This window comes from Mastigoproctus giganteus, chromosome 1 (genome assembly GCF_048544385.1).
Source record: "Mastigoproctus giganteus isolate SK-2022 chromosome 1, ASM4854438v1, whole genome shotgun sequence".
Lineage (NCBI taxonomy): Eukaryota > Metazoa > Arthropoda > Arachnida > Uropygi > Thelyphonidae > Mastigoproctus > Mastigoproctus giganteus.
In genome coordinates, this window is record NC_143575.1 from 251,091,703 (window position 1) to 251,117,152 (window position 25,450).

At 36.9% G+C, this 25,450-nt stretch overlaps 1 protein-coding gene across 1 annotated transcript in view; it reads right to left on the bottom strand.

The window, feature by feature from the left end:
* Positions 1-25,450, bottom strand: part of LOC150091753 (uncharacterized) — a 285,842-nt gene that overhangs the window by 82,111 nt on the left and 178,281 nt on the right. The window contains exons 17-18 of the mRNA XM_090376803.1: positions 12,920-12,990; positions 7,569-7,753 (exon numbers count right to left, since the gene is read on the bottom strand). Coding sequence (XP_090232929.1) covers positions 7,569-7,753; positions 12,920-12,990 — 256 coding nt within the window. The remainder of the gene's footprint in view (positions 1-7,568; positions 7,754-12,919; positions 12,991-25,450) is intronic.

The window sequence follows — 25,450 nt, forward strand, 5'->3', positions numbered from 1 at the left end:
GTTTAGGCTATCAACTTCAACAACAAGTGATGGAAGTCGGTTCCACCAACCAACCACCCGCTGGCCAAAGGCAAATTTCCGCACATCTATCCGACATCCGTCCTTCCTCAATTTGAATTTATGCCCTCTGAGGTGATTATTCTGAGCAAGATGAAGAATCCCATTGGCATTGAGCATGCTCAAACCATTCAAAGCCTTATACACCTCTATCAGATCACCTCGCCGGTGCCTAGACTCCAGACTCTGTAATTTGCAAAACTTAAGCCTTTCTTCGTAAGAGCAACCCTTTGTTCCATTCACTAATCTTGTTGCCCTTCTCTGTACCCGTTCCAGCAGCTCTACATCCTTCTTGAAATGAGGCCTCCAGACCTGTATACAGTACTCAAGATGTGGCCTAACCATTGCCTTATACAAGGGAATAATCACCTCCTTATCCCTGCTAGAAAAATTCCTGTATATCATTGACAAGACACCATGAGCTACTCTTGCAGCTCGTCTGCACTGCTCAGAGAACTTCATATCTGCCTGCACAATTACCCCCAGGTCCTTTTCATTCTCCACCACTGTCAGTGTAGTACCGCAGAGTTGATACGTTGCTCTGGGGTTACTGTTTCCCATATGTAGTACGTTACATTTGTCAATGTTAAACTTCATTTGTCACCTCTCAGCCCATTTGTTCAACCTTTCCAGATCCTGTTGCAGCAGCATAGCGTCAGTAGTGTCCTTAACAACCCTGCCAACCTTTGTATCATCTGCAAACTTGGACATTAAACTTGATATCCCATCATCAATATCATTCATAACCACCGAAAACAACAATGGACCCAACACTGAACCCTGAGGAACTCCACTAATAACATTAGTCCACGTTGAGCAGTGTCCATTGATTACCACTTTCTGTCTTCTGCCACTCAACCATCCCCTTATCCATAGCAGCAATTTGCCTCCAATGCCACACTGTTCCAATTTGTGCAGCAGTCTTTCATGTGCAACAGTATCAAAAGCCTTTCTAAGATCCAAATATATAATATCAAAGTTATTCCCTGCATCCAGTTCTTTTGTGACTACATCATAGTATCCAATCAAATTGGTCAGGCAAGACCTGCCCTTAACAAAACCGTGCTGCGTCTGAGCTATAACTGAATTCTTGTCTAGATGATCCTGCAGTGCTTCTTTAACCAGTGCCTCCATTAATTTACCTGGAACAGAAGTTAAACTAACAGGTCTTTAATTACTTGTGTCAGCCTTTGATCCTCCTTTGTGAATTGGGGTTACATTTGCACATTCCAGTCTATGGGTACATCCCCTGAGTCCAAAGAAGCTCTCATAATTATGGCTAGGGGTTTGCTTACTTCCTTTGCTGCCTCCTTTAATATAACTGGATAGATCCCATCCACCCCAGGTGCCTTTTTTATGTTTATCCTCAACAATCTCTCCTCCACTTTCCTCTCAGTTATTACAAAATCATCCAGCTCACTGCCAATGTTTACTTTACCTACATCATTCTCCTTCCTGAATAACTCCTCATGCGTGAAAAAACCAATCATAACAATCTCGTTTAGATTGTTAGCCACCTGAGCAGGATCCTCAACTGTTGAACCATCAATATCCAGTGGACCAATCTGATTCATCCCTTTCCTTCTCGAGTTTAAATATGTAAAGAACTCTTTTCTGTTTTTCTTTGCATCCTTTGCCAAGGATTTTTCGTAGTCTGCCTTTGCCTGCCTAATCTCCTTTGTGACTTGGTTACAGACCAACTTATATCTACCATAGGCTTCCATGTCACCCATTAATTTGTATGTATCCCATGCATTTTTCTTCTCTGCCACATGTCTCATTAGTTCATCTGACAACCATTTAGGCCTAAACCTTGAACAATATTTCTTAGTTGGTATGTAAAGCCTGGTAGCCTCCAAGATTAGTTCCTTGAATGCTTCCCATTTTGAGTTTGCTGTTGGTAACATCATCAGTTGGTCCCACTGTATAGAATTTAAATACTGTCTCAGACCATCATAGTCGCCTTTACGAAAACAAAAACCCTTCCCTTTACCTCTGATGGTAGTTACCTCCTTGAGTAAATCCCACTTCAACACACTGTGATCGCTGCCACCTAGTGGTTCATTTATCTGCAGATTCTTAATGCATGAAGAATCACTACTGATAATCAGATCAAGAGTATTGTTCCCTCTTGTTGCCTCACGAACATGCTGATGTAGAAAACAATCATCCAATAAATTCACAAAAGCCTTGCTAGTGTGCGAGTGACCAACTCACAAATTCCAGTCAATATCTGGGAAATTAAAATCCCCCATTATAAGACTCTCTGATTTACTGGCCCACTCTATTTCCCTGTACAATATCTTATTATACTCATCAGAGTCATTAGGCCTATAGCACACTCCTACTCTCAATTTTGATTTCCCTATGCTTATGTCACACCAAACTGACTCGACACTGCCCTGTCCATCGATGTCGACCGGCTTCACTTCCTTGGACTTTGTGTTTCTTAATTAATAGCATAACCCCTCCCCCCCTCCTGTCCTGTCTATCCTTTCTATACACATTGTATTCCCCAAATTCCAGTTCCGCATTACTTATATCTGTGTGACACCACGTCTCTGATATCCCAACAATATCTGCCCTTGATGTTTTGAGCAATACCTCAAATTCATCAACCTCATTTACCTCATCAAAAGCCTCATTCAACCAATTTACCTCATCAGAAGCATAATGGCACATGGCTTTAAATTCATTCAGACTATACAAGCACCACAACTTTGCTAAGGTCAAAAAAAAAAACCAATCATATCACAACCTACTTAACCTCTGCTTAAAATTATCCTATAAATACAACACCCCTATAGAAGCATTCCAAATCTGGATAAATACATGCTGATCTTTTCAATCTATAAGACTATCTTCACACGGTTCTCTCCCAATATATACATCTTCTCCAGCATCAAATTCCACTTAACAAAGTTACATAAGCATTTTATCATCACTAATAGACAAAGCTTCAAGCAACTTTGCTTTTATCTGCAAAACTTTTTAACAACAAACTATAATAGCAGAACTCAACTCCAGTTCTACCTACAAACAAGTCACCAACAATAGTAGTATTATTACAAAGAAACTTATTTCTTTCAGCAAAAATTCAATATCAATTTAAAAATTACAATTTTCTTTACATTTATTTTATTCCTAAATTTCACAAAAATCTCATAGGCTTCAGATTCATCACATCCTGCAAAAACGGTTATTCTCATAAACCTGAAAAACCTTAGAACTGCTCCTTAAGCCTATCTTAAGCTTTCTACCCAACAGCAGAATCATTACAAATAATCTGCCCATAATAGAAGCTCTAAAAAATCAAAATATTGCTCACATATCTACTTTTGACTTCGACAGCCTGCCTGTTCACCAGCATAGATCTAACTAATTTAAAACTTGTAATGACAGAACTATATTGTAAGTATAAACATATTATAACCTGTAAACCAGATTACTGGAATAACTTAACCAACCTATGCATGTGAAACAATTACACCTTTGATAGTGTAATTGCACTACTGCCTATCTACAAATTAAAGGTACCCTCATGGGCAGCTCAGCTAGCCTGTTCACCAGCATAGATCTAACTACTAGGTGGTAGATGACTCTCATCAACTAGTGCAATACCACCACTTTGCTTATTGGAGGCTTGAAGTGGTGGAACCCATGTTTAGTCTCCAGAGCTAAGTTCCGGTCAACTCTTCCCTATCTCTTCCATCATGCAGTATGATTGATGACTTTTGAGGTTATGATGAACATCATGGCGAGATCCAATATTCCTTACATTTCGAGGGTATAGCTCTAAAACGGTGTTCGCAGGCCAGCTGCTAGTTAGTGCACTGGACTGAAACTATTGGTAACTCTCTAGGTGGCTTCCGGATCAGATAGTGTATAATCTTGCTACCTCTACTCTGCCAGATAGTGACTGGAGGGAGTCCGAGTAGTGTGTATGCGGGGAGCATTGTCGAGGCCACGTTATGTCAAGGATCTGGGTATATTCTTACCACATGTACGCCATGTCCAAAAATTTCATTACTTCATACAGCATGTCCCACCCACTTTTTCTTACTATTGAATACACCATGAATTGTCAAAATAATAGAGCAAGCTTGTCTGCGAAAAGATCTAAACCTCGCAAGCACTTCCTAATTCGTTTCACAAATATACGTGGTCTCAATTCTAATCTCACCGATATCCATTTCCACTTGCAGTCTGCCAAACCCCATGTACTTTTCCTGACAGAATCTCAGTTATCGGTTGATTCAACTACTGCTCATCTCAGATGCCTAAATTATTCGCTGTATGATTCCTTTCGCCTCAAAGGTGGTACTTGTGCATATGTCCGTTCTGATATTCCCCGTCAGAGACTTGGCAATCTGGAATCTCCTCTCTTTGATCTTTTCTGGCTTAAAATCTCTCTACTTCATTGTGTCAAATTCATCTGTTGTCTCTATCATTCTCCCAACTCCACTAATCACTTGGAGCTCTTTCACTTCCTCTCTTTGCAACTTGACTTTCTCCAGTCCAACTTTCCTAACAGTGAGGTAATTTTCCTTGGTGATTTTAATGTTCACAACTCCAGCTGGCTTCCGTTTTCTAGTCACATCGACCCAGCTGGTCGGGATGTTGAGGCTTTTGCAATTACTAATGACCTTGCACAGATATTTCATTTACCTACAAGAATACCGGACCATCCTAATCATACAGCCAATACACTTCATCTTTTTCTCACGAACAACCCTTCTAAATACACGGTCGAAGTGAGAGGTCCTTTTGGCACTTCAAGTTCACAACTTGGTGATTGTCTCTTTTCCAATTGAGCCTTTATCTCATGGCTATTCCCAACCTCGTGTTGTTTAGCATTACAAGAATGCAAAATGGGATGACCTGCGAGATTTCTTTTCTTTTTTTCCTTGGTTGGATCACTGTTTCAAAACTTCTGATGTCAATGTTTGTTCAGATCGTGTCAGAGAAATTATTCTTGAAGGAATGGAATCCTTTATCCCACATTTCACTTTAAAATCTTGTCCTTTATCTAAACCTTGGTTATCCAATAAATGTGCTAAGGCTGTTCAAGAGAAGAATGTTGCATATCGTAATTGGCTTGTTTCTAATTCTCCAGTTTCATTTTCTGCGTACACCAAAGCTTGCAACAATTGTAAAGCAATTATTAATCAGTCCAAGCTAGAGTTTGAACAGGCTAAGAGTAGAAAACTTGCTTCTTGCCCTAATGGTAGCCGAGCATTCTGGTCTCTTGTCAGAGCTATTGGCTGCAACTTTTGCCCATCTCTGCTCCTACCTCTGTCCAAACCAGATGGTTCTGTTGTCACTTCAGCCAAGGATAAAGCTGACCTGCTAGCATCCCATTTTTCTTCCAACTGGTGTATTAATGACCTTGGTAAAACACTATTCCCAACACGCACCATTCAATGCCTCCTGTGGTCTTCCATGAAAAGGATGTCAGAAGGGTTTTGACGAATCTTGATGCTAAGAAAGCTCCAGGTCCCGATGGTATTTCTCCACTTGTTCTCAAAACCTGTGCTCCTGAACTTACTCCTATTCTTTGCCACCCATTTTCACTTTCTTAATCCAAATTTGTTTTTCCTTCTGCTTGGAAATTTGCTCATATACAGTCAGTTTCTAAAAAGGCTGACAAATCCCTCCCATTCAATTATCTTCCCATTGCAATTACTTCTATTCTTTCTAAAGTAATGGAGAAATCAATTAACTGCCAACTCTTAAACTATCTAGAAATCTTCCTTCTGATCAATGATCGTCAGTATGGATTCCGTCAGTGTCGATCCACTGGTGATATTCTGGTTTATGTTACCCATTTTTGGATTAATTCAATGGAAAGGTTCGGTGAAACACAAGTAGTTGCTCTTGATGACTTTCATCAACCGGTGAAATACCACCACTTTGCTTATTGGAGGCTTGAAGTGGTGAAACCCATGTTTAGTCTCTAGAGCAAAGTTTCCGGCATTCCCTTTCCCCATACTTCTCCTTCGACCCATGCACGGTACTAAGTACTATAGGTTTTGATACGTTTCGTGTTTGGGGTTTTCATAAATAAAAATAAAATCTTGATATCTCAAAGGCTTTCGATCATGTTTGACATAAAGGTCTTCTAGACAAGCTTCCATCTTATGGTTTGCCAACTGTTTTTTGTAATTGGTTATCCTGTTTTCTCTCTGATCGCTCACTGAGGGTGATGGTAGATGGCTCTCTGTCTCCTAACTTCTCCACTAATGCTGGTGTCCCCCAAGGTTCAGTTCTTTCCCCCACCCTTTTCCTCTTGTATATTAAAGACCTTCTTCCATTGACTGGAAATTCTATCCATAGTTTTTCCGATTATAGCACATTGCATTCCACTTTTCATTTTGAGAAACCTTGCCCTGCTCAATCAGCTTCAACTGCTTGAATATCCACTACCAATTCCTTAAATGCCAATCTCCAGGTAATTCTGCAGTGGGGCAGAGACAACTTAGTTGATTTCAATTCTTCTAAAACTCAGTCTTGTCTTATATCTCGCAAAAAGGATTCTTCTGCTCCTGTGCTTATCTTTGGTGACACTCCGGTTTCTAGGCAAAACGATATATCTCTTTTGGGGATTACCCTGACTTCTAATCTCTCTTGGCACATGCACATTACAAATATTGTTTCCTCTGCATCTAAAAAACTTGGTTTTCTCTTTTGCTCTCGCCGTTACTTTTCTTCCAAACAGCTGCTCACTCTGTATAAACTGCAAATCTGCTCTGCCATGGAATATTGTTCCCACATCTGGGGTGGTTCCTCCAAAATCGCTCTCAGGCTTCTTGATTCAATTCAGAAGAGGGCAGTTAGGTTAATTAATGATTCATCTCTAACAGTCTCTCCACTCACTGTCTCATAGATGTACTGTTTCTGCTGCATGCCTCTTCTACAGATACTTCCATGGGCACTGTTCTTGTGAATTGGCTTCTATAATTCCCGCTCTCTCTTTCAAAACAGTCCGAACACGTGCCGCCACCATCGAACATCCATTTACTGTCCAACTTCAAACTCACAGAACCAACTTTTCTTCTTCCTTGTTTATTCACTCAACTGCCGTTTTCTGGAACAACCTTCTTTCATATGTATTTCCTGAAAATTACAGTCTACAGAAGTTCACGTCCAATGTTAACAAATATCTTCTTTCATCTTCTGAACCTCCAACCTAAGCACAGTAATAAGTACTATAGGTTCTAATACCTCTCGTGTTTGGGGTTTACATAAAAAAAGGTGCATTTGTCATACCTGATTTATTAATCCTGCATTCACTGAACCCATTTCATCAACTTTTCCTAGATAACTCTTTACCTTTAAGGGGTTACAATGAATACCCATTTTTATATATATATATATATATATATATATATATCATGAAAAAAAATGTGTTTAATATTTTATTTTATCTGAAATAAGTTCCCTATCACATAGCTAGTCTTTCAAATATTTGAACACATCAAAGTAAAAAATTACCTATCTACATTCCTTACCTTTTGACTGCCATTCAAGCACAGCAACTTTAATTTCCTCTGCAAATGTGAGGGGCTTTAAATGGAATTCCCACATGGACATGGCAGATGACAACTCAGAAGTTAAATCTGCACACACAGATTCAGGAGAGATGCACATATTTTGATGGGTCTTTTGATCTGTTCTTTCACCCGATGCTTGAATTCTGAATGTGAAGAAACCAATGTTAAACAAAACATCATTTGATGATTATATTATAATATTACTTAATGTATTCAATGATAATAATGGTACACTTTATTACTGTAACTATACTAGGATGGTTCAAATATAAATATAATTTTTTTTTTTTATTTCCATGAAAGACATACATGGGAATTAACTAATTCTAATAAGTGATTAAACACTGCACTCCACATAAATTTTAAAGGCAAAAATGATTGAGTTTATTGAAACAAACTGGAAAGAAAATATTTCACAACCAACCATTTAGAGCCAATTTTGATGACATCTCAAAATATATGTGAACATCATTTTCAAGTCTAACATATGGAGATCATCATCATCAGTAATTCAGTCTTGTGACTGGGCAGTTCTTCTGATGAGCTGTCTCAACCTTTGTTTCTCACGTTTGTTTTAGTCCCTCAAAATTTCAAAGTCCTGCTTCATCCAGCAATGTCCCGATGAAGGTATTTTTTTTATCTTCCCCTAGGGCTTTTTTTTATCTTTCCCCTCCAGTCCTCTCCATGGAATCCAGAAGCAAACCACCATGTTGAATCACATGGCCCACCCATTTGAGTCTAGTTGATCTTATTCAACTTAGAATTTTCCTTTGTTCTTGGACACATCTTAATACTTCCACATTTGACACTTTTTCAATCCATTTAATTATTTCCATCCTGTGCCAGCACCACACTCGAAGGCCTTGTCTTTTTTTGTCTCTGCTGCATATAGTGCCAGTGATCAGACGCATGTCATTATCTTCTTCCTAATTTACTGTGACATCTTTTGTGTAATTAACAAAAGTTTATATTCTTGATATTCTGATTCAAATCTCAGTTTGACATGAAATGTTCCATGCAAACAACTGCCCCATATACCTAAAGTAATCTACTTGTTCTATTCTTATTCTATCGATCTCAATTTGGAAGGGAATTGATCTTTTAGCAATCATCATTGCCTTTGTTTTCATCATGTTTATCTTCATTGCATACTTCACCACTTTCTTATTTAGTCTTCTGATAATTTTTTGCAGCATAGCAGGGCAACCTGCTAGTATGGCCTGATTGTGTGCAAACTTAATAGCCCGTACATACTTTTTACCTATCTTATCCCCCTATTTCTTATTCCAAAATGCCTCCTTTATTATCATTAAACTTTAGCTTTTTTTTTTGTCAGTTCTCCCCTCACTCTTATCATTGCATTTTGTCTTCTATATCAGTCACAGATCAGTCCAATAATCTTGGACTAATCTATGACTTATATAGAAGAAATGGGAACAGTTCTCCCCAGATTACTCTATCAAATGCCTTCTCATAATCTACAAAACACACAGAGGTTTCTTCCTGTGTTGTACACCCCCCCCCCCCCCAGATACTCTCAACGTTCCAATAGCATCTCTCATCAATCTGCCTCTGCGAAAACCGCATGTAAGTCATACAGAAATTGTTCAATATGACTCTCCATATGGACTTTGATAACTTTCAGCAGAATCTTGGATGCATGAGTAATAAGACTTATAGTTCTGTAGTGTTGCCATACTGTTGGTGTCATTTTCTTGGGTATGGGGATTATGACTGTTGTGCAGAATTCCTCCGGCCAACACTCATCCTTGTATATCTTCTTTATCAGTTCAAATAAGGCTTTCTTCAGATATTTTCTGCTGTATTTTAAAAGCTCTGCAGGTATGTTGTCAATTTCTGGTGCTTTGTTATTGCTAAGAGACTTTAAGGCTGTGTTGAATTCATCTTTAGATATTTCCTCCTCCACGATTTTTTGTTCTTCTAGTGCCATATTCCTCCATGTGTACGTGCGTGAATCTTCATAAAGTTCTTCAACATATCTATTTTATCTTTCCTTTTGTTCTTTGAAATTTAGTACTGTCATTCCCTTTTCATCCCGCATTGCTCTAGTTTGAATTCCGCTACTCTTTCTCATTAGCTCTCTGATTTTTCTATGAGCTAAGTCCATCTGACTGTTGTTCGAGCGTTTCGATCTCTTGATAGTTCTTTTGCCTTCCCACATCCCTTATCAGTTTCATTCTTCAATCTACGATAGTTCCTTTGATCATCATAATATTTTTGGCCTTTGTCTCCTCCTCTCATCCATTTCCTGCAGTAAAATATCTGTGATCCAAGGCTTCCTCCTAATTTTTTCGCTCTTCCTCAGTAATAATAATTGCAATAATAAATATCATTTATACTTCAACTGACTGATAGAATTTAAAGTACAGTAATACCCCGACTTACGCGAACTCGGAGTTACGCGGTTTTGATTTTTTCGTTTGGCAGCACTGCCGCCCACTATCTTCAAGGTCGTTTTTCATATGTTATCGATATACGGTGCGACGGCAGAGAACGAGAGCAAAAGATGAACAAAATTCAACTTTACTGTGCATGAGCTGCACACATATACAAGAATTTGTATTCCAACTGTCGTATTTATGTGTGCATTCGAATTCGTGCTCAACTTTTGTCAGAAATTACATCGTTTTCACGAGAGAAATGGATCGCGTCGGTCGAGCCGTATACAGTCAGTCCTCGTATAACACATGTTTACACTACACGAATTCGATCATACACTATTTATAAATACGGTAACGATATCTTATAATATAACACGAACCGAATTCGCTTATGCAAGATTCGCCTTTGTGTTTACAAGAAATGGCAGTCGAACGCAGAATCACCCCAACCGTACGCAACACGATAGGAATGAAGAGAAGATTCAGAAAATGTGTTTATGTTTTTTATATCAGTGAAGGGGAAACACATTTCACCATAATAACGTAAAAACCAACACAATTCCAGCTATCGGTATGCAATTAGATCGAGTTTACTACCAGTTTACAACATATTCCACTAGCAGAAACGCAACTGGATTGTTATTGTTTTATGGTAGTAACCTCTAGAAATGTGAGGTGTTAATAGTGTTCTCTGCCTTTATGGTGTTGTTTATTCAGTTGCTACATGCGCACAGCTTTGTTTATGTGTATCAAGCGTGCCTCCTCGTTTTGTAATTGTGCTTTATTCTCTAAAAATGAGTAAAATACTTAAAAGGTGTGAAAAGGAAGCGTACTGGTGAAGACACTGCAGATTCAGAGAGAAAAAGAAAAGCAATTATCGATAAACAGAGGCGGACCGGGTCAAAAATTCTTACCCGGGAAAATTTGTAGTGGCCTCATACTATGGTTTATGGCCAAAATCACACCGGCCTCCGGGGTTTCCCCGGTAACGCTTATGGCCAGTCCGCCTCTGTCGATAGAGAAAAAATATGAAATTGTGAAACGCTTCGAGCGAAATGAAAGACCATGTGATACTGCACGTGCTATAGGCCTAAATGAAGCAACGGCGAAAAGCACATGACAACTGCAAACTTGACAGGTTGAAAATTGAAATTTTATTAAAGAAATTCTGCGTGAAAAAAAGAAGCCGCTGTGTTGTCAGACGAATTTGTTAGATTTTATGAAGCCATCGACATCGAAATAACTTTTTTACGTATGTCATTTATTTTTTTAATACATATTTTGTATTAATATGTATAAAGAACTGCAATTTTATTAACATTTTTCTTCTAAACTAGTGTTTTTGTTAGTCCTTGGTCCCAATTAAACAAAACCCCGACTTACGCGAATTCGACTTAAGCGATTTTCGTCGGACCCACCTATCGCGTAACTTCGGGGTATTACTGTATAAAGCACATAAGGGGTTTTCACTCCAAGTTACATCTGGAATGCTTACCTATATTTGTAAGTGAATATTCAGATATTAACAATAAATCCTAACGACATACCTTGTTCATATTACTGACGTTGTCATGCTGATTTGATATGATGGTGACCTACACACAGAATGCTATATAGCATATTTTTACTATGGTGAAAATTTAAAATCGTTAGACAATGTTTGTTAAATTAGTTACATTGTGCAATTTCTCACTTTATAATGGCAAAGTTTTGTAATCACAGATCGACATTTATCCCCGGAATGGAAGTTTGTATTGTGATAGTCTATATGGGTAAGTTATCGTCATATGACAATGATTATTTTTAAACAAACAAATTATTTCCACTTTGTGATATTTACGTTTTTAGGATGAAAATTTTAGAGCCCTCCTATATCATATATTAAATTTTATTAAAGATTGTATCACATGATCACCGACCGATCACGCTCAAGTTCAGGGATGACAGAAATGATGATGATATTATGTGGCTATTTCGCCTTTCACAGGCTGAGGTCAAAGCCAAACAGCAGATTTTGGCCAAAACACCAAGGCTGAAGCCCTAATATGGTGGTTGTTTTCTGATAAGCTGTTTTTTTTTTTTTTTTTTTTTTTTCCCCTGTTATCAGTTTACTAAATGTATAAATCATACATTATTCCTATTTTGCTTACTATATTAATCACAGCAGAAACATGAAATATTGGTCATATTTCAACTGTTATTAAATTTCAGAAGCAAATAAGTAAAGTACATTACAAAATGCTGAGTGAATATTATGTTGAAGTATGCACAATGAAGAGAAAATAATTACTTATATATTATTAATTAATTGATTAGCAACAACTTAATAGCTATTTATTTTAACTTCAATTAATTACAGAAAATTAAAATTTGATCAAAAAAATTGCGTGCACCTGAAATGTAATGCACTGTGAACTTTACCTAACTTGTTACAATAAAAATTATATGGGTAAAGCATTCTTCAAAGTGATTAAATAAAATAAAATTTCACTGATGGGAGGGTGATTTCCCAAGGAATTCATTATGCAGTAAAAAAAAAAACATAGTCGACATAATCATCCTCAAAGTCTATCTACATCAAATGATAAATAAGAATTTCATTTGTAATGAATATTTGTGTACAGAAGCTGTTATTGTTACATCATCTTAGGCCATATTGCAGTAGTATATTATGTCAGAACAAGTGTATTCAGCATTGATTTGCATGCTGTGCAGGCTGAAAAACTTGGAATTCCTTAGAGAGAGAGAGAGAGAGAGAGAGAGAGAGAGAGAGAGAGAGAGAGAGAGAGAGCATTATGTTTTTATCCTGCTTAATCAACAGTTTTAATAAATAAAATATAAAATCCACTCAGAAAGCAGGTTCATATTTAGCATCATTGATATTCAATTAATTAGCAACCAACTCACCTACAAGCACTGTCTTTACCATTTTCTTCTAATACTTTTATAGAATCTTCATCTTGAGATGAATCAAGTGGCTAAAATTGAAAATCATATATTAAAGACCTGTGTGTGTGTGTGCGCGCGTGCGACTATTTTAATGCCATAATTATTTAATTTCATTATTCAGTTTATCAACTATAACAATTCTTAAACATTAAATAGTACTTTACTAATGCAACTTCCCACTTTAGATAGGATATTTATATAGTATGAATCAGAGCTGTAATACTCAATATGTTCTACGTTGATAATAATATTAGTAAATTAATAAGAGGAGTTTACCTCAATATAGTACGTGGAACACTTCCGTATGATACCCTCCAGAAATTAAAACGGAAAAAACGAAAAAATCGACAACTTACCGGTACATTAAAGTAAAATATAAATAATTAAAGTAAAATATAAATAATTAAATAATCAATTTAACACAATTCAAAATCAATTCAAAACAATTAAAATTCAAATTAACGCAATTAAAAGAATCTAACGAAAATATTCAAAACGAAGGAAGGAAAATCGTTTTGAATATTTTCGTTAGATTCTTTTAATTGCGTTAATTTGAATTTTAATTGTTTTGAATTGATTTTGAATTGTGTTAAATTGATTATTTAATTATTTATATTTTACTTTAATTATTTATATTTTACTTTAATGTACCGGTAAGTTGTCGATTTTTTCGTTTTTTCCGTTTTAATTTCTGGAGGGTATCATACGGAAGTGTTCCACGTACTATATTGAGGTAAACTCCTCTTATTAATTTACTAATAGGATATTTATGAACAGAAACAGAATATTACTTTGAAAAACTAAATTGGATTTTTGATGTGTAAACATTTTTGGCGGCATCTGCTATAATGCCTAAAATTTAGCAGTAAAAGGTAGTGAAAATTTTGCAATGCGGAAATTATGTCATTTTACGTCATTTTTGTTTCATAACAAAGAAAAATGGGGTTGAGAGAGGAGATTGGCCAATGGATCATGGGAGGTGATCTTGGATGTGCTCAGAGTTGGCATAAACCAGCTGGTTGTGGAAAAAACGTTTATGATCCGGGGCATACCATTTAGGTGGGTTTGGGCTAACCATTGCCACCCATGGCAGAAACCTTTTGGTAACCAGAGAAATGGTTATCTTGAGGGCACTGTGCAAGGTAGTTCTGTCTATCACAACTGCAGCCTTAATAGTTGAAACGCATATAATGTAGGCATTATAATACCTGTCTGTATTACTGAAGTGGTTGTATATCTCCATCGAGGCGAATCAAACATTTTTCTGCAACCAACTAGGCCGGTCAAGAATATTTGAATTGGCTAGTGACTGGGAGATAACAGACTCCAAATTACATGTATGAGTAGAATCTTTTGCTTGTCATTGGCCATTCTCATTAAGTTGCAGAAGTACTCATTGATCATCAAGTTTTTGCGTTTCTTTGCAATTGCATTGAGTCAGTTGAGCATGGCGAGCTTTAGATCCTCATTCATCTTGCTGTTTGGATGACTGTAAAAGTTTTGAAAGGGTCACCGTCGTTGTTGTCCTGACAAATCGTCTTACATATTTCAATCATTTTGCGAATGTCCAAGTCCGATTCGTACAATTTACAATCTAGTATGAGTTCTTCGTTGTCGTCGCAGATCTTGACATATTTCATCTCTGACAGTATCTGTTTCCTCGTTGTGAAATGGAATGTGCAGCGTTACCATCTCGCACTTATACTCATTGAGATCCCGAACCAAGTCATAGTTTTGATAGTGTATCATGCGTGGATACTGTCGTTTCTTGCAGATCTCGTTAGCACTGCATGTGTAATTTGTGATAAAGCATGAAAGAGTAACATGATAGCATGATTGTAACAATACAACTACTTGTATTGTTGCAATGATACTATTCAACAAATAGCTACAACCAAATGGGTAATTAGGCTATTGGCCTAACCTCTTCCAAACATTGATTTAGTATAGTAAGTAGGGGTGTGAGCATAAATTACATCCTTCATGATTTCGGTTCTAGCAGTTAGAAATTTAATAGGTGCAGTTAAAGACGTTTACACAAAAAGCATCTTTTGTGTGTACAGAGTACACATGCGATTTTTTTAAACACTTTTTTCTACACAGAAGTTAGGTGTAGAATTCCATAATACATTAATGAGAAGAAAGCTACATACGGCAAAGAGAATAATGTTTATTACCTCTTGGATGTGTTTATGAGCTAGGGATGAGGGAGCAAAATATTAAATCTTCGCACAGGAGACAAAATTAGCTAGCTATAGCTCTGGTTACATGTACGTAATGTGAAATGTGAAATTTCCAAATATGCTACACACACATAGTGGAGGTACACCTACTGTAACTTCTTGAAAAAGTGTAATCTCAGTACTTCCCTCTTCTACCTCTACTTGCACTCCCCTCACTTATGAGCTAGCAAAGTAGTAACAGCAAGGTTATATGCTAGCTGACCAGAAAGTCTCCTCTATAGTATTAACATCTTTGTTCTAGTTTATTAACCAGTGGTCAGTCTGAGGATGTATCTTAAACCTGTACCCACAAATGGAAAAAAATTGGCAATTTTTATCATGATAAAAAGAAAACAATATCTGCTTTTGATGTCCTTAATTGAAGCAATGGGGAAACAGAGAGAAAAGGTTGTTTGTACCTCGGAAAGTTTTTGAACTTTTTTCTGTGACCTCACTGACTTCTGATTTCTAATGTTTTCCCAGTTAATGGAAACCATCTTCTACCTGTTGCTGCCTAACGTTACAGAGGCTTGGTCTTTCTTCTGGATCACATACTCAATGACTGTCTATGTTGGTCCACAACTTGGCAACCTTCTCTAGTACATTTAACATTTATACGTCCTTTAATGTCTCTTGTCTGAAGGGTACAAACAAGTCTACCAGTATGATGGTTTAAGCTGAGAATTTGGTCCATAGACTAACTGGAATTTTTCAAAATGAGGTATACACATTGTGTACACAATTGAATATAGTCCTATTGTGGTCTAGATTTCCAAATGCGTGGAATCAGGCTGGCAGCATGATATATGACATCATTCCTGGAAGAATATCCATGACCACCTTTAAGGATCCAAACTACCCAGATGTGAACTGATCCATCAAATTAGTTATAATACCCATACAGCCCATCCAATTTAATATAATAAACTTTGAAAATATCTTAATAAGAGGATAAAAATAACTGTAAAGGATAAAAATAACTGTAAAGACAAATTACAATAGAATTGTTGATTATCTGAAATAATCAAGAACTTAAGATTTTGTTCCGCCCATGTCAAAGCACCAATCTATATTACAGCAGTTAAAATATTATAATGATAGAGTACATTTAATCTGCAGCTAATAAGCTGAATCGCCTTTCATTTAATATTATCACGTCACAAATCAACAGGACAAGGCTAAGCTATATTCTTGTTTGATACTGTAATACCAAGCAAGGTCTCCCTGTACTCTAGTGTGTTATTTATAGTAATTTTATGCTCTGTTTGGACTAATTACTGCTGTACAAATTGGAGCGGTATAGCATTAAGGGCAAATTGCTGCAATGGATGAAGGGATGGTTAAGTGGTAGATGGCAGAGAGTGGTAATAAATGGACACTGCTCTACGTGGGCTAATGTTATTAGCGGAGTCTCCCAGAGTTCGGTATAGGGCCCATTGTTGTTTTGTGTATTTATTAATTATATCGATGACGGCATATCAGGCTTAATGTCCAAGTTTTCAGATGATACAAAGGTTGGCAGGGTCATTAATGATAGTAAAGACAGTATGCTATGACAATAGGATCTAGAAAAGTTAGGTAGATGGGCTGACATGTGGCAACTGCACTGCATATGGGTAGCAGTATCCCAAGAGAAATGTACCAACTGTGTGGTACCACACTCAGGGAGGTGGACAATGAAAAGACCCTGGGGGTAATCGTGCAGTTGGATATGAAGTTCTCCAAACAGCAGATGGGCTGCCACAGCAGGTCATGGAATTTTTCAATGATATATATAGGAATTTTGTTAGCAGAGACAAGGTGATTATACCTTTGTACAAGGCAATGGTCAGGCCACAACTTGAGTACTGCATACAGGTCTGGAGGCCTCATTTTTGGAAAGATGTAGATTTGCTAGAACGAGTACAGAGAAGGCAACAAGATTGGTGAGAGGAACAAAGGGGAGCCATCTTACCAGGAGAGGCTTAAATTCTGTAAGTTGCAGCATCTGGAGACTAGGCATCTGCGAGGTGATCTGATTCAGGTGTACAAGACCTTGAATGGATTGAGAAGGCTCAATGCTGATGGGATACTTTTACTTGCTAAGATTAAGAACCTGAGGGGGGCATAAATTCAAATTGAGGAAAGACAGTTGTAGAATAGACGTGTGGAAGTTTGCTTTTAGCCAGCGGGTAGTTGATTGCTGGAACAGGAACAGATTTCCATCTGTTGTTGTGGAAGTAGATAGCTTAAATAATTTAATGCTGAACTAGACAAACATTTGAAGTGACCAGATGGGTGAAATGGGAAGGTTTTTTTTTTTTTTTTTTTTTTTTTGCTGATGGTCTATAAGCTTGCTTTCTTGCATCATATGCCTCAACTAATGCTAATTACAGTCAACTTTATATGATAAATCAGGAAGGATATTTCTGTGTTTATTTATGAAAGGATGTTTTGCTGTAAACTGCATGGCTATCAGCATCATTCAGTGAGCCATCTTGAAATAAGTTGCTTCAAAAGGATATTATTTAAAATAAAAATATCAAAAAATCTCCCAATAATGGATATCAATGGTATATGCTATGCTGTCTGTTATTGAGGTGTCTGCTAATGAGAGAAGCACAAAATATAAACTTTAAATTTATAAGCATACAAAGTATCTATAGGCACTCCTCGACTCACGTTTTTTTTCATGTATGTAAGTCCTTTTTGTATGCAAGTCCAACTTCGGTCCTGTAGATACAAAATACATATACAATACAGTAAAACGCACTAAGATTATAACCCCCAATAAACTTCGTCATGTACAGCCTTTTACGATTTGTAACTGAGTTACATGAAGCTAAAAAAAACATACAATGAATAATAATGTAGAGTACAGTATTTATTCAAAACTAATTTAATCTATGATCAAATCACTTTACAATGGACTCTCCATAATAAAATACCGTTCACTATACGATATGTAGTAAGCGGCGGTCATTGTGATCATGTTTGTGAACTGAATTTTAATCGTACAGTATTAAACGGCTATTCTAATAAGGGAAAATAGGAGAAATACTATCCACAGGCCATAAAAGTAAAGATATAGAGCACAAATTTACACTTTACTTCCTCCAATTAACAAAATTAAATGATGCATTAAAATTGGAAGAATATTTCCCACAGGTTAGAAAATTAAAAATAAATTTACGCTTACGTGCAATACATACTATAATATGTACTACTAACTAGGTGGCTGACCGGGCTAGCTGGGTGGGTAAAGTGCCTGCCTGGCAACCCAAAGGTCGCGGGTTCGATTCCCGCCTCGGGCTTGGATCAAAGTACTGCAAAAACCTTGGGGGTGCATTATGGCCACAGAAGCCTATGCGCCCACAACTACCAAAAAAAAAAAAAAAAAAAACTAACTAGGTGATGCATCTGTTCACTGACATTTTTTGGGGGGGGGGGGGGAGACTAAAATTTAAAACAGTAAAAAAGATAAGCAAATTGCAATTAACATGATATGTGCAAGTGAGATTCGAAGTAACAACTTTACACAGCTCAAAAAATAGGAATGAACAAAAGATTCTGAAAAAAATTTATTTATGTTTTTTATATGATTGAAGATTTCAGTGAAGAGGAAGCACATTTCATCATAATAACGTAAAATTCCACAGAATTGCAGCTATTGGTACTACAGCAAATGCAACAAAATCGAGTTTACTACTTGTTTTTAATAGACTGCACTAACAGAAAAGCCCAATACTCTGGAAACTGCTAATTGTTTTTATTGTTTTATGGTAGTGACCTCCAGAAATCTGCTTTAGAAAAATACCACGAAGGCATTCAAACTGATTCTTATAACCATAGCAACAGCTTTGTACATAAGTAGAGGAGTACCTGTATTTTAATTTTCTAATAGTACAAAATGAGTAAAATTTTGACTTTTCTTGTGTTTCAGTTACAATTAATATTTTAAAAATACATGAATAAAATGTAATAGAATATAATCATAACTTTTATATTAAATGCAGTCTGACTTCTAAATAACAAAATTGATCATATGCGTGAAATTTCATTATAAAGAAATATGACCTTTTCAACAATGAAAAATACTGTAATTCAATATTCAGAAACATAGTAAAAGATGGAATATAAATCAGAAATAAGTGGAAATGAATAAATTTTCTCAAATTTTAAAACAATTAATTCATTAATATATACATATTAAGAAATGACTACTTACATGATGAGCACAATATACTGGTACACTTTTAAGAATTATTTCATAAAATATTTGGTTATTTTTTGTTGTACACTGGATTTTACTGTACACCATTCATAAAAATGTTTACATCTGTTTAAACAAGTGGTTTTTGACCTTTTTTTAATAATGGCACCCCTAAGTAATTTATTTTATTTTGTGGCACCCCACTGAATTTTCTGCATGGTAGTGACCTCCAGTATTCTCTCTGCATATATATATAATATTAAAAAAATGTGCTATATGATAGTTATTACAATAATATAACTATAAACATCAATTATAGATCACCACAAAATTAAAAAGATACCATCACCACGAAATTTAAAAAATAAGTTTAAGTAACTTAAACCCAAATTACGTGGCACCCTAACGTGCCACAGCACCCCCTGTTGAAAACCACTGGTTTAAACACTCAAATACATTTTCTGACACATTTTCTTCACATTGAAGGCCTAAATGCAAAGTTTCAAATGCTGCCAACATTCCATGTTTGGAAGGTATTTTAATGTTGCCCTCATCGCCTTTGTTACTCTCATTATCATCACTAGTTCTTTGAATACTCTCCAAAATGATGGAATCATCTGGACATTCAGCAACTATGACATCATTATCAATTCCTAAAATTGATCAAGAATTATTTCTCCACTGATCAAACCTCTCACTTGAGTTCTTCCCAAGATTGCTCAATGTCTTGTAGTAGTTCATTTATCTAATTACTGTTAGCATTAGTAGAAGCATATGATGCTAGAAAGCAAGCTTATAGAGCATCAGCCAAAAAAAAAAAAAAAATCTTCCCATTTCACTCATCCATTCACTCCAAATGTAGTCTGTCTAGTTCTGCCTTGAATTTCTTTAAGCTATCAACTTCCACAACAACAGATGGAAGTTTGTTCCAGCAATCAACCACGCACAGGCTAAAGGCAAATTTTACAACTGTCTTTCCTCAATTTGAATTTATGCCCCCTTAGTTACATAATCTGAGCAAGAGGAAAAAATCCCATCAGCATTGAGCCTGCTGAAACCACCAAAGGCCTTATACACCTCAATCAGATCACCTTGCAGGTGCCTAGTCTCTAGACACTGCAATTTGCAAAACTTGAGCCTTTCTTGGTAGGAGCAATCCTTTGTTCCACTCAACAATCTCGTTGCGCTCCTCTATACTCGTTACAACAGCTCTACAGTCTTCCTAAAATGAGGCCTCTTGACATGTATACAGAACCCAAGGTGTGGCCTGACCCTTATAGAAGGGGATAATCACCTCCTTATCCCTACTAGCCAAATTCCTGGATATCACTGACAAGACCCCATGAGCTACAATTTGATTTACTAGCTCACTTTATTTCTCTGTACAACTGTTCATTGTACTTATCAGTCATTAGGCCTATAACAGACTTCTACTCTCGATTTTGCTTTCCCCACACTTACTTTTTTTTTTTTTTTTTTTTTGATTTGGTAGTTGTTGGCGCATCGGCTTCTGTGGCCATATTGCACCTCCAAAGGTTTTTGCAGTACAGTGATCCAAGCCCGAGGCCGGAATCGAACCCGCGACCTTTGGGTTGCCGGGCAGGTACTTTACCCACTCGGCTAACCCGGTCGGCCCCACACTTACGACACACCAAACTGACCCAATGTTGCACTGTGCACCCACGTCAACTGGATGCACTGCCTCAGATTTTGTTTCTTAACTAACAGCATAACACATCCTCCCTTCCTATCCTTTCTATACACATTGTACTCCCCAAATTTCAATTCTACATTCCTTATATCTGTGTGTCACCACGTTTCTGATATTCAAACAATATCTGCTTTTGATGTCTTCACCAGCGTTTCAAATTCATCAAATTTATTTACTATACTCCTACCATTAGTGTACATGTAAGTATACATGCACCTGTTCTTACTCTTATTTACCCTAAACACAGCCAATGTATTTACTTGTTCCACGATGACTCCCAGCAGTCCTTGAAATCCCCAGCACCTTGCTTTCCAAGCAGCTGCTCATTCTAATAGAAGCAATGCAAGAATCTCTTTCACCTCTGCCTGCAGCTACTATTAATATTTTAGTCTGTGAATCACCCCAAGCTAGAGTTTTCTGACCCATCTAACACTGCCTCAATAGCATCAGGAAAATACTCTTGCATCCTTTCTATTTAAGTGTATCTCATCCCTGTAGAAGCAGTCTGTCCTGTTAACAAGCACAGATCAAGCTAAGAAAAATCCTACACCACTAGGCTTGTATAATCTCTTCAGGGTCGAATTGATTGACAAGGCTATCATCATATACTCCCTCCTGTTGTGTCACTTTCAAATTTAACCGTAACTTGCGACTTCTTTTAAACGTTGACCTGTACTTACTAAGTAAGTCTGCAGATCTACTCTTAATGTCATCAGTGCCAAGGTGTATAACAGTATCACCTTTTGTGCCTTTAAAAAGATGATATCTACTCTACAACATCGTCAACAATACCCTGGTCCTATTCCAACTTTCCTTTTCGCACAATATATTTCCCGTCTCCCTGATAATAGTCACCGACAATAACTAGTTCCTGTAGGACCAATGCGTTCTGCCTTGAAGATTACTGCTGTGTTGCCTGATGCACAGGAGTGACCTCTGGTGTTGAGTTGGGCAGCTGAGATGGGTGTCACCTTTTGATTCCTTCGAGGGCTACTCTACTCTTCTAACTCTCATAGATGCCCATCAGAATGCTGGGTTGGCACCTAATCGACACTCTCTGCACTTAGCACACACACACAAAAACATCCTCCTTTGCTAATTGGTGTTTTAGCAAAACCTTCTTCGAACTCTGATGTGAACATTTGTAAATCTATAGGTTGTCGGTTTCTATTCTCAGTATAATTTTTTCCATATGCACCTTCGGTAGTGCATTTTCAAATTCTTGATAATAGCTTAGTCCATTGGCTGCAGTTTAGACAAGGTATTCGGAGAGAAGAAAACAAGCTTCACACCTGTAAGTTTCGAAATTACCAAGGAAAGGTGGGCAGGGCAGTTGTCAACAATCAACAAATTTTTCTGCCTTCTTTCGTCATCTTATCTTGAAATTTAAAATCCACTGTTCAAAAATTTCACTTGTCATCTATTTTTTGGTTGTAGTTGTAGCCCAACTCAAACAACTTTACTCCTTTGAAACATCGGGGTTATTTACCTTTGCCTATTACCAAATGCTTCAGTTTTTCATTACCAGCCATATTTGCACCAAACAAGACTGTAATTTGCTCCTTACTATTTTTACTGCCTAAACATTTATCACCTTTAAAAGTCAGTGTCTTGTTCAGCAAACATTTAAAAAATATACCTGTTTCATCAATGCTGAATGTCTTTGGGCTCTAGTTCTCCATATATATATATATATATATTTTTTTTTTTCAAAATTTTTTCTTGCCAATGGGTACCATCTTCTTCAATTACAACCCCACTTTCACCAGAAATAACTTTTTCGAATAAGCCATGGCACTTTTTAAATTTGTCCGGCAAACCAGAACTGTCCTTGAATTTTTATGCCCTAGAAAATATGCATAATTCATAGCTTTTCTTTGATATCGGCATGATTTGGTCTCAAATCAACTTCACCTACTTAAAAACAGCTTCATCTACATCTTTATACAGGCATAATTTCACAGGCTTCTGACTGGGTCTCATTTCCTCAAACAGTTTGAGAATCGAAACATGGTTTTTCAGAATGGATGACACACTACTGACAGATATACCAAATTTTAAAGTGATTTCTTTTTTTTTTAAATGCCCCAATCTACACTATTAAGCACTTCCACTTTTTCCACTACACTCAAGAATTTCCTCTTAGACATTGTAAGGTTACTTACAATGTCTAAGAGGATTTAGGTGATTTACTTGCACAGCATGTAAATCACCTAAATCCCATGTAAACACAGACAAGTGAAATTTAGTGAAAGTGTGGATGACTCATTTATGCGAAACTGGATGAATTTCTGAGATAAAGGAAACTCACTCTCTCCTAATTCTCTAATAGGGTGCTTACAGTAGAAAACAGATTGACCAGCCAATGTCCACATTGAGAATATGCCTTAATCTATGCCAATGGCTGTGCGCTACACAGCAGTCGACCAACATGACTTCTCGGTACAGCAGGGGCAGTTGTATAGATTTTAATAATTCTTCAGCTCTTAATTTGTGCTCTTAAGAATTAAACCCTTCAGTTCTTAAATGCTAAGGTGATTAATTCTTAATCCTTTAAGCTCTTAATTTGTGCTTTCTATAGCATTGGCTCTATTGTCTAAAGGCCAGAGGTGCGAACAATGCATACCCGGGTCTCTCGAAATCAGTTCATTATATGGAAATTTTCTTCATTATACAGAAACTATTTTCAATGTGATGACCAAGATGAAATCAAAAAATTTGTCTAAATAGAAAAATTCACTATGTGGAAGTTTATTAAAGAGAGATACAAATGTGAATTTTGATGCCTGCAATTAGCTTCAGTGCAATGTATCGAAACCAGAAAATTAGCTTTTTAACACAGCTGATGGACTCAGAAAGCTCCTCTATGTCAATTTTATCTGTCACTCTCACGTTTTCATAATTTCCTTCTATCAATTCCTGTAATGTACTAATTATGTCTGTAATTGTCTTTTATGTGATAATTTTGTCAATATATAAGCTTCACTTTTCAAAAAAAAAAATAGAACTGCACTTACAATTATGGATAACTGAAAACACTCCTTGGTTAATTCTTACCTTTAAAAGACAGTTCCTAAGTTAGGAGGACATCTATTGTGTTCTTTCACACATTTCTGGGGCCCGAGAATTTAAATCATGTAGTTAATGCAATGGACTTAATACTCACATCATAATGAACTTTACCTTAGCAATGAGTTTCCCTGGTATTGCGCTACTTGAAACAAATAGCATTGTCAAAAGTTTAATCAATCATTTATTTAAAATGTCAGATACTGTTATGACAGCCTATATCACAATCTAGCAGGTGGTCTCTAGTGACAATACCCAATTAACTTTTGGGTATTTTTTTTTTTTTTTAATGTAAACCCCAAACATGACAGGTATTAGAACCTATAGTACTTAGTACCGTGCTTGGTTGGGAGGTTGAGAAAACGAAAGATATTTGTTGACACTGGACTTGAACTTCTGTAGACTGTAATTTTCAGGAAATACGTATGAAGGAAGGTTGTTCCAAAAAAAACAGCAGTTTAATGAATAAACGAGGAAGATGAAAAGTTGGTTCTGTGAGTTTGAAGTTGGACAGTAAATGGATGTTGGCTGGTGGCGGCATGTGTTTGGCCTGTTTTGAAAGAGAGAGCGGGAATTATAGAAGCCAATTCCCAAGAACAGTGCCCATGGAAATATCAGTAGAAGAGGCATGTAGCAGAAACAGTACGTCTATGAGACAGCGAGTGGAGAGACTCTGTTAGAGATGAATCATTAATTAACCAAACTGCCCTCTTCTGAACGGAATCAAGAAGCCTGAGACAGGTTTTGAGGGCACCACCACAGATGTGGAAACAATATTCCATGTTGGTTGGAGTTGAGATTTGTAAAGAGTGAACAGCTGTTTGGAAGAAAAGTAATGCTGAGAGCGAAAAAGAAAACCAAATTTTTTAAATGCAGAGGAAACAATACTTGTAATGTACTTGTGCCAAGAGAGATTAGAAGTCAGGGTAATCCCCAAAAGAGATATATCATTTTGCCTAGAAACCGGTGTCACCAAAGATAAGCACAGGAGCAGAAGAATCCTTTTTGCGAGATATAAGACAAGACTGAGTTTTAGAAGGATTGAAATCAACTAAGTTGTCTTTGCCCCAATGGAGATCGGCATTTAAGGAATTGGTCGCAGATTTTTGAGAAGTTGAAGCTGATTCAGCAGGACAAGGTTTCTCAAAATGAAAAGTGGAATGCAATGTGCTATCATTGGCAAAACTGTGGATAGGATTTCCAGTCAATGGAAGAAGGTCATTAATATACAAGAGGAAAAGAGTGGGGGAAAGAACTGAACCTTGGGGGACACTGGCATTAGTGGAGAAGTTAGA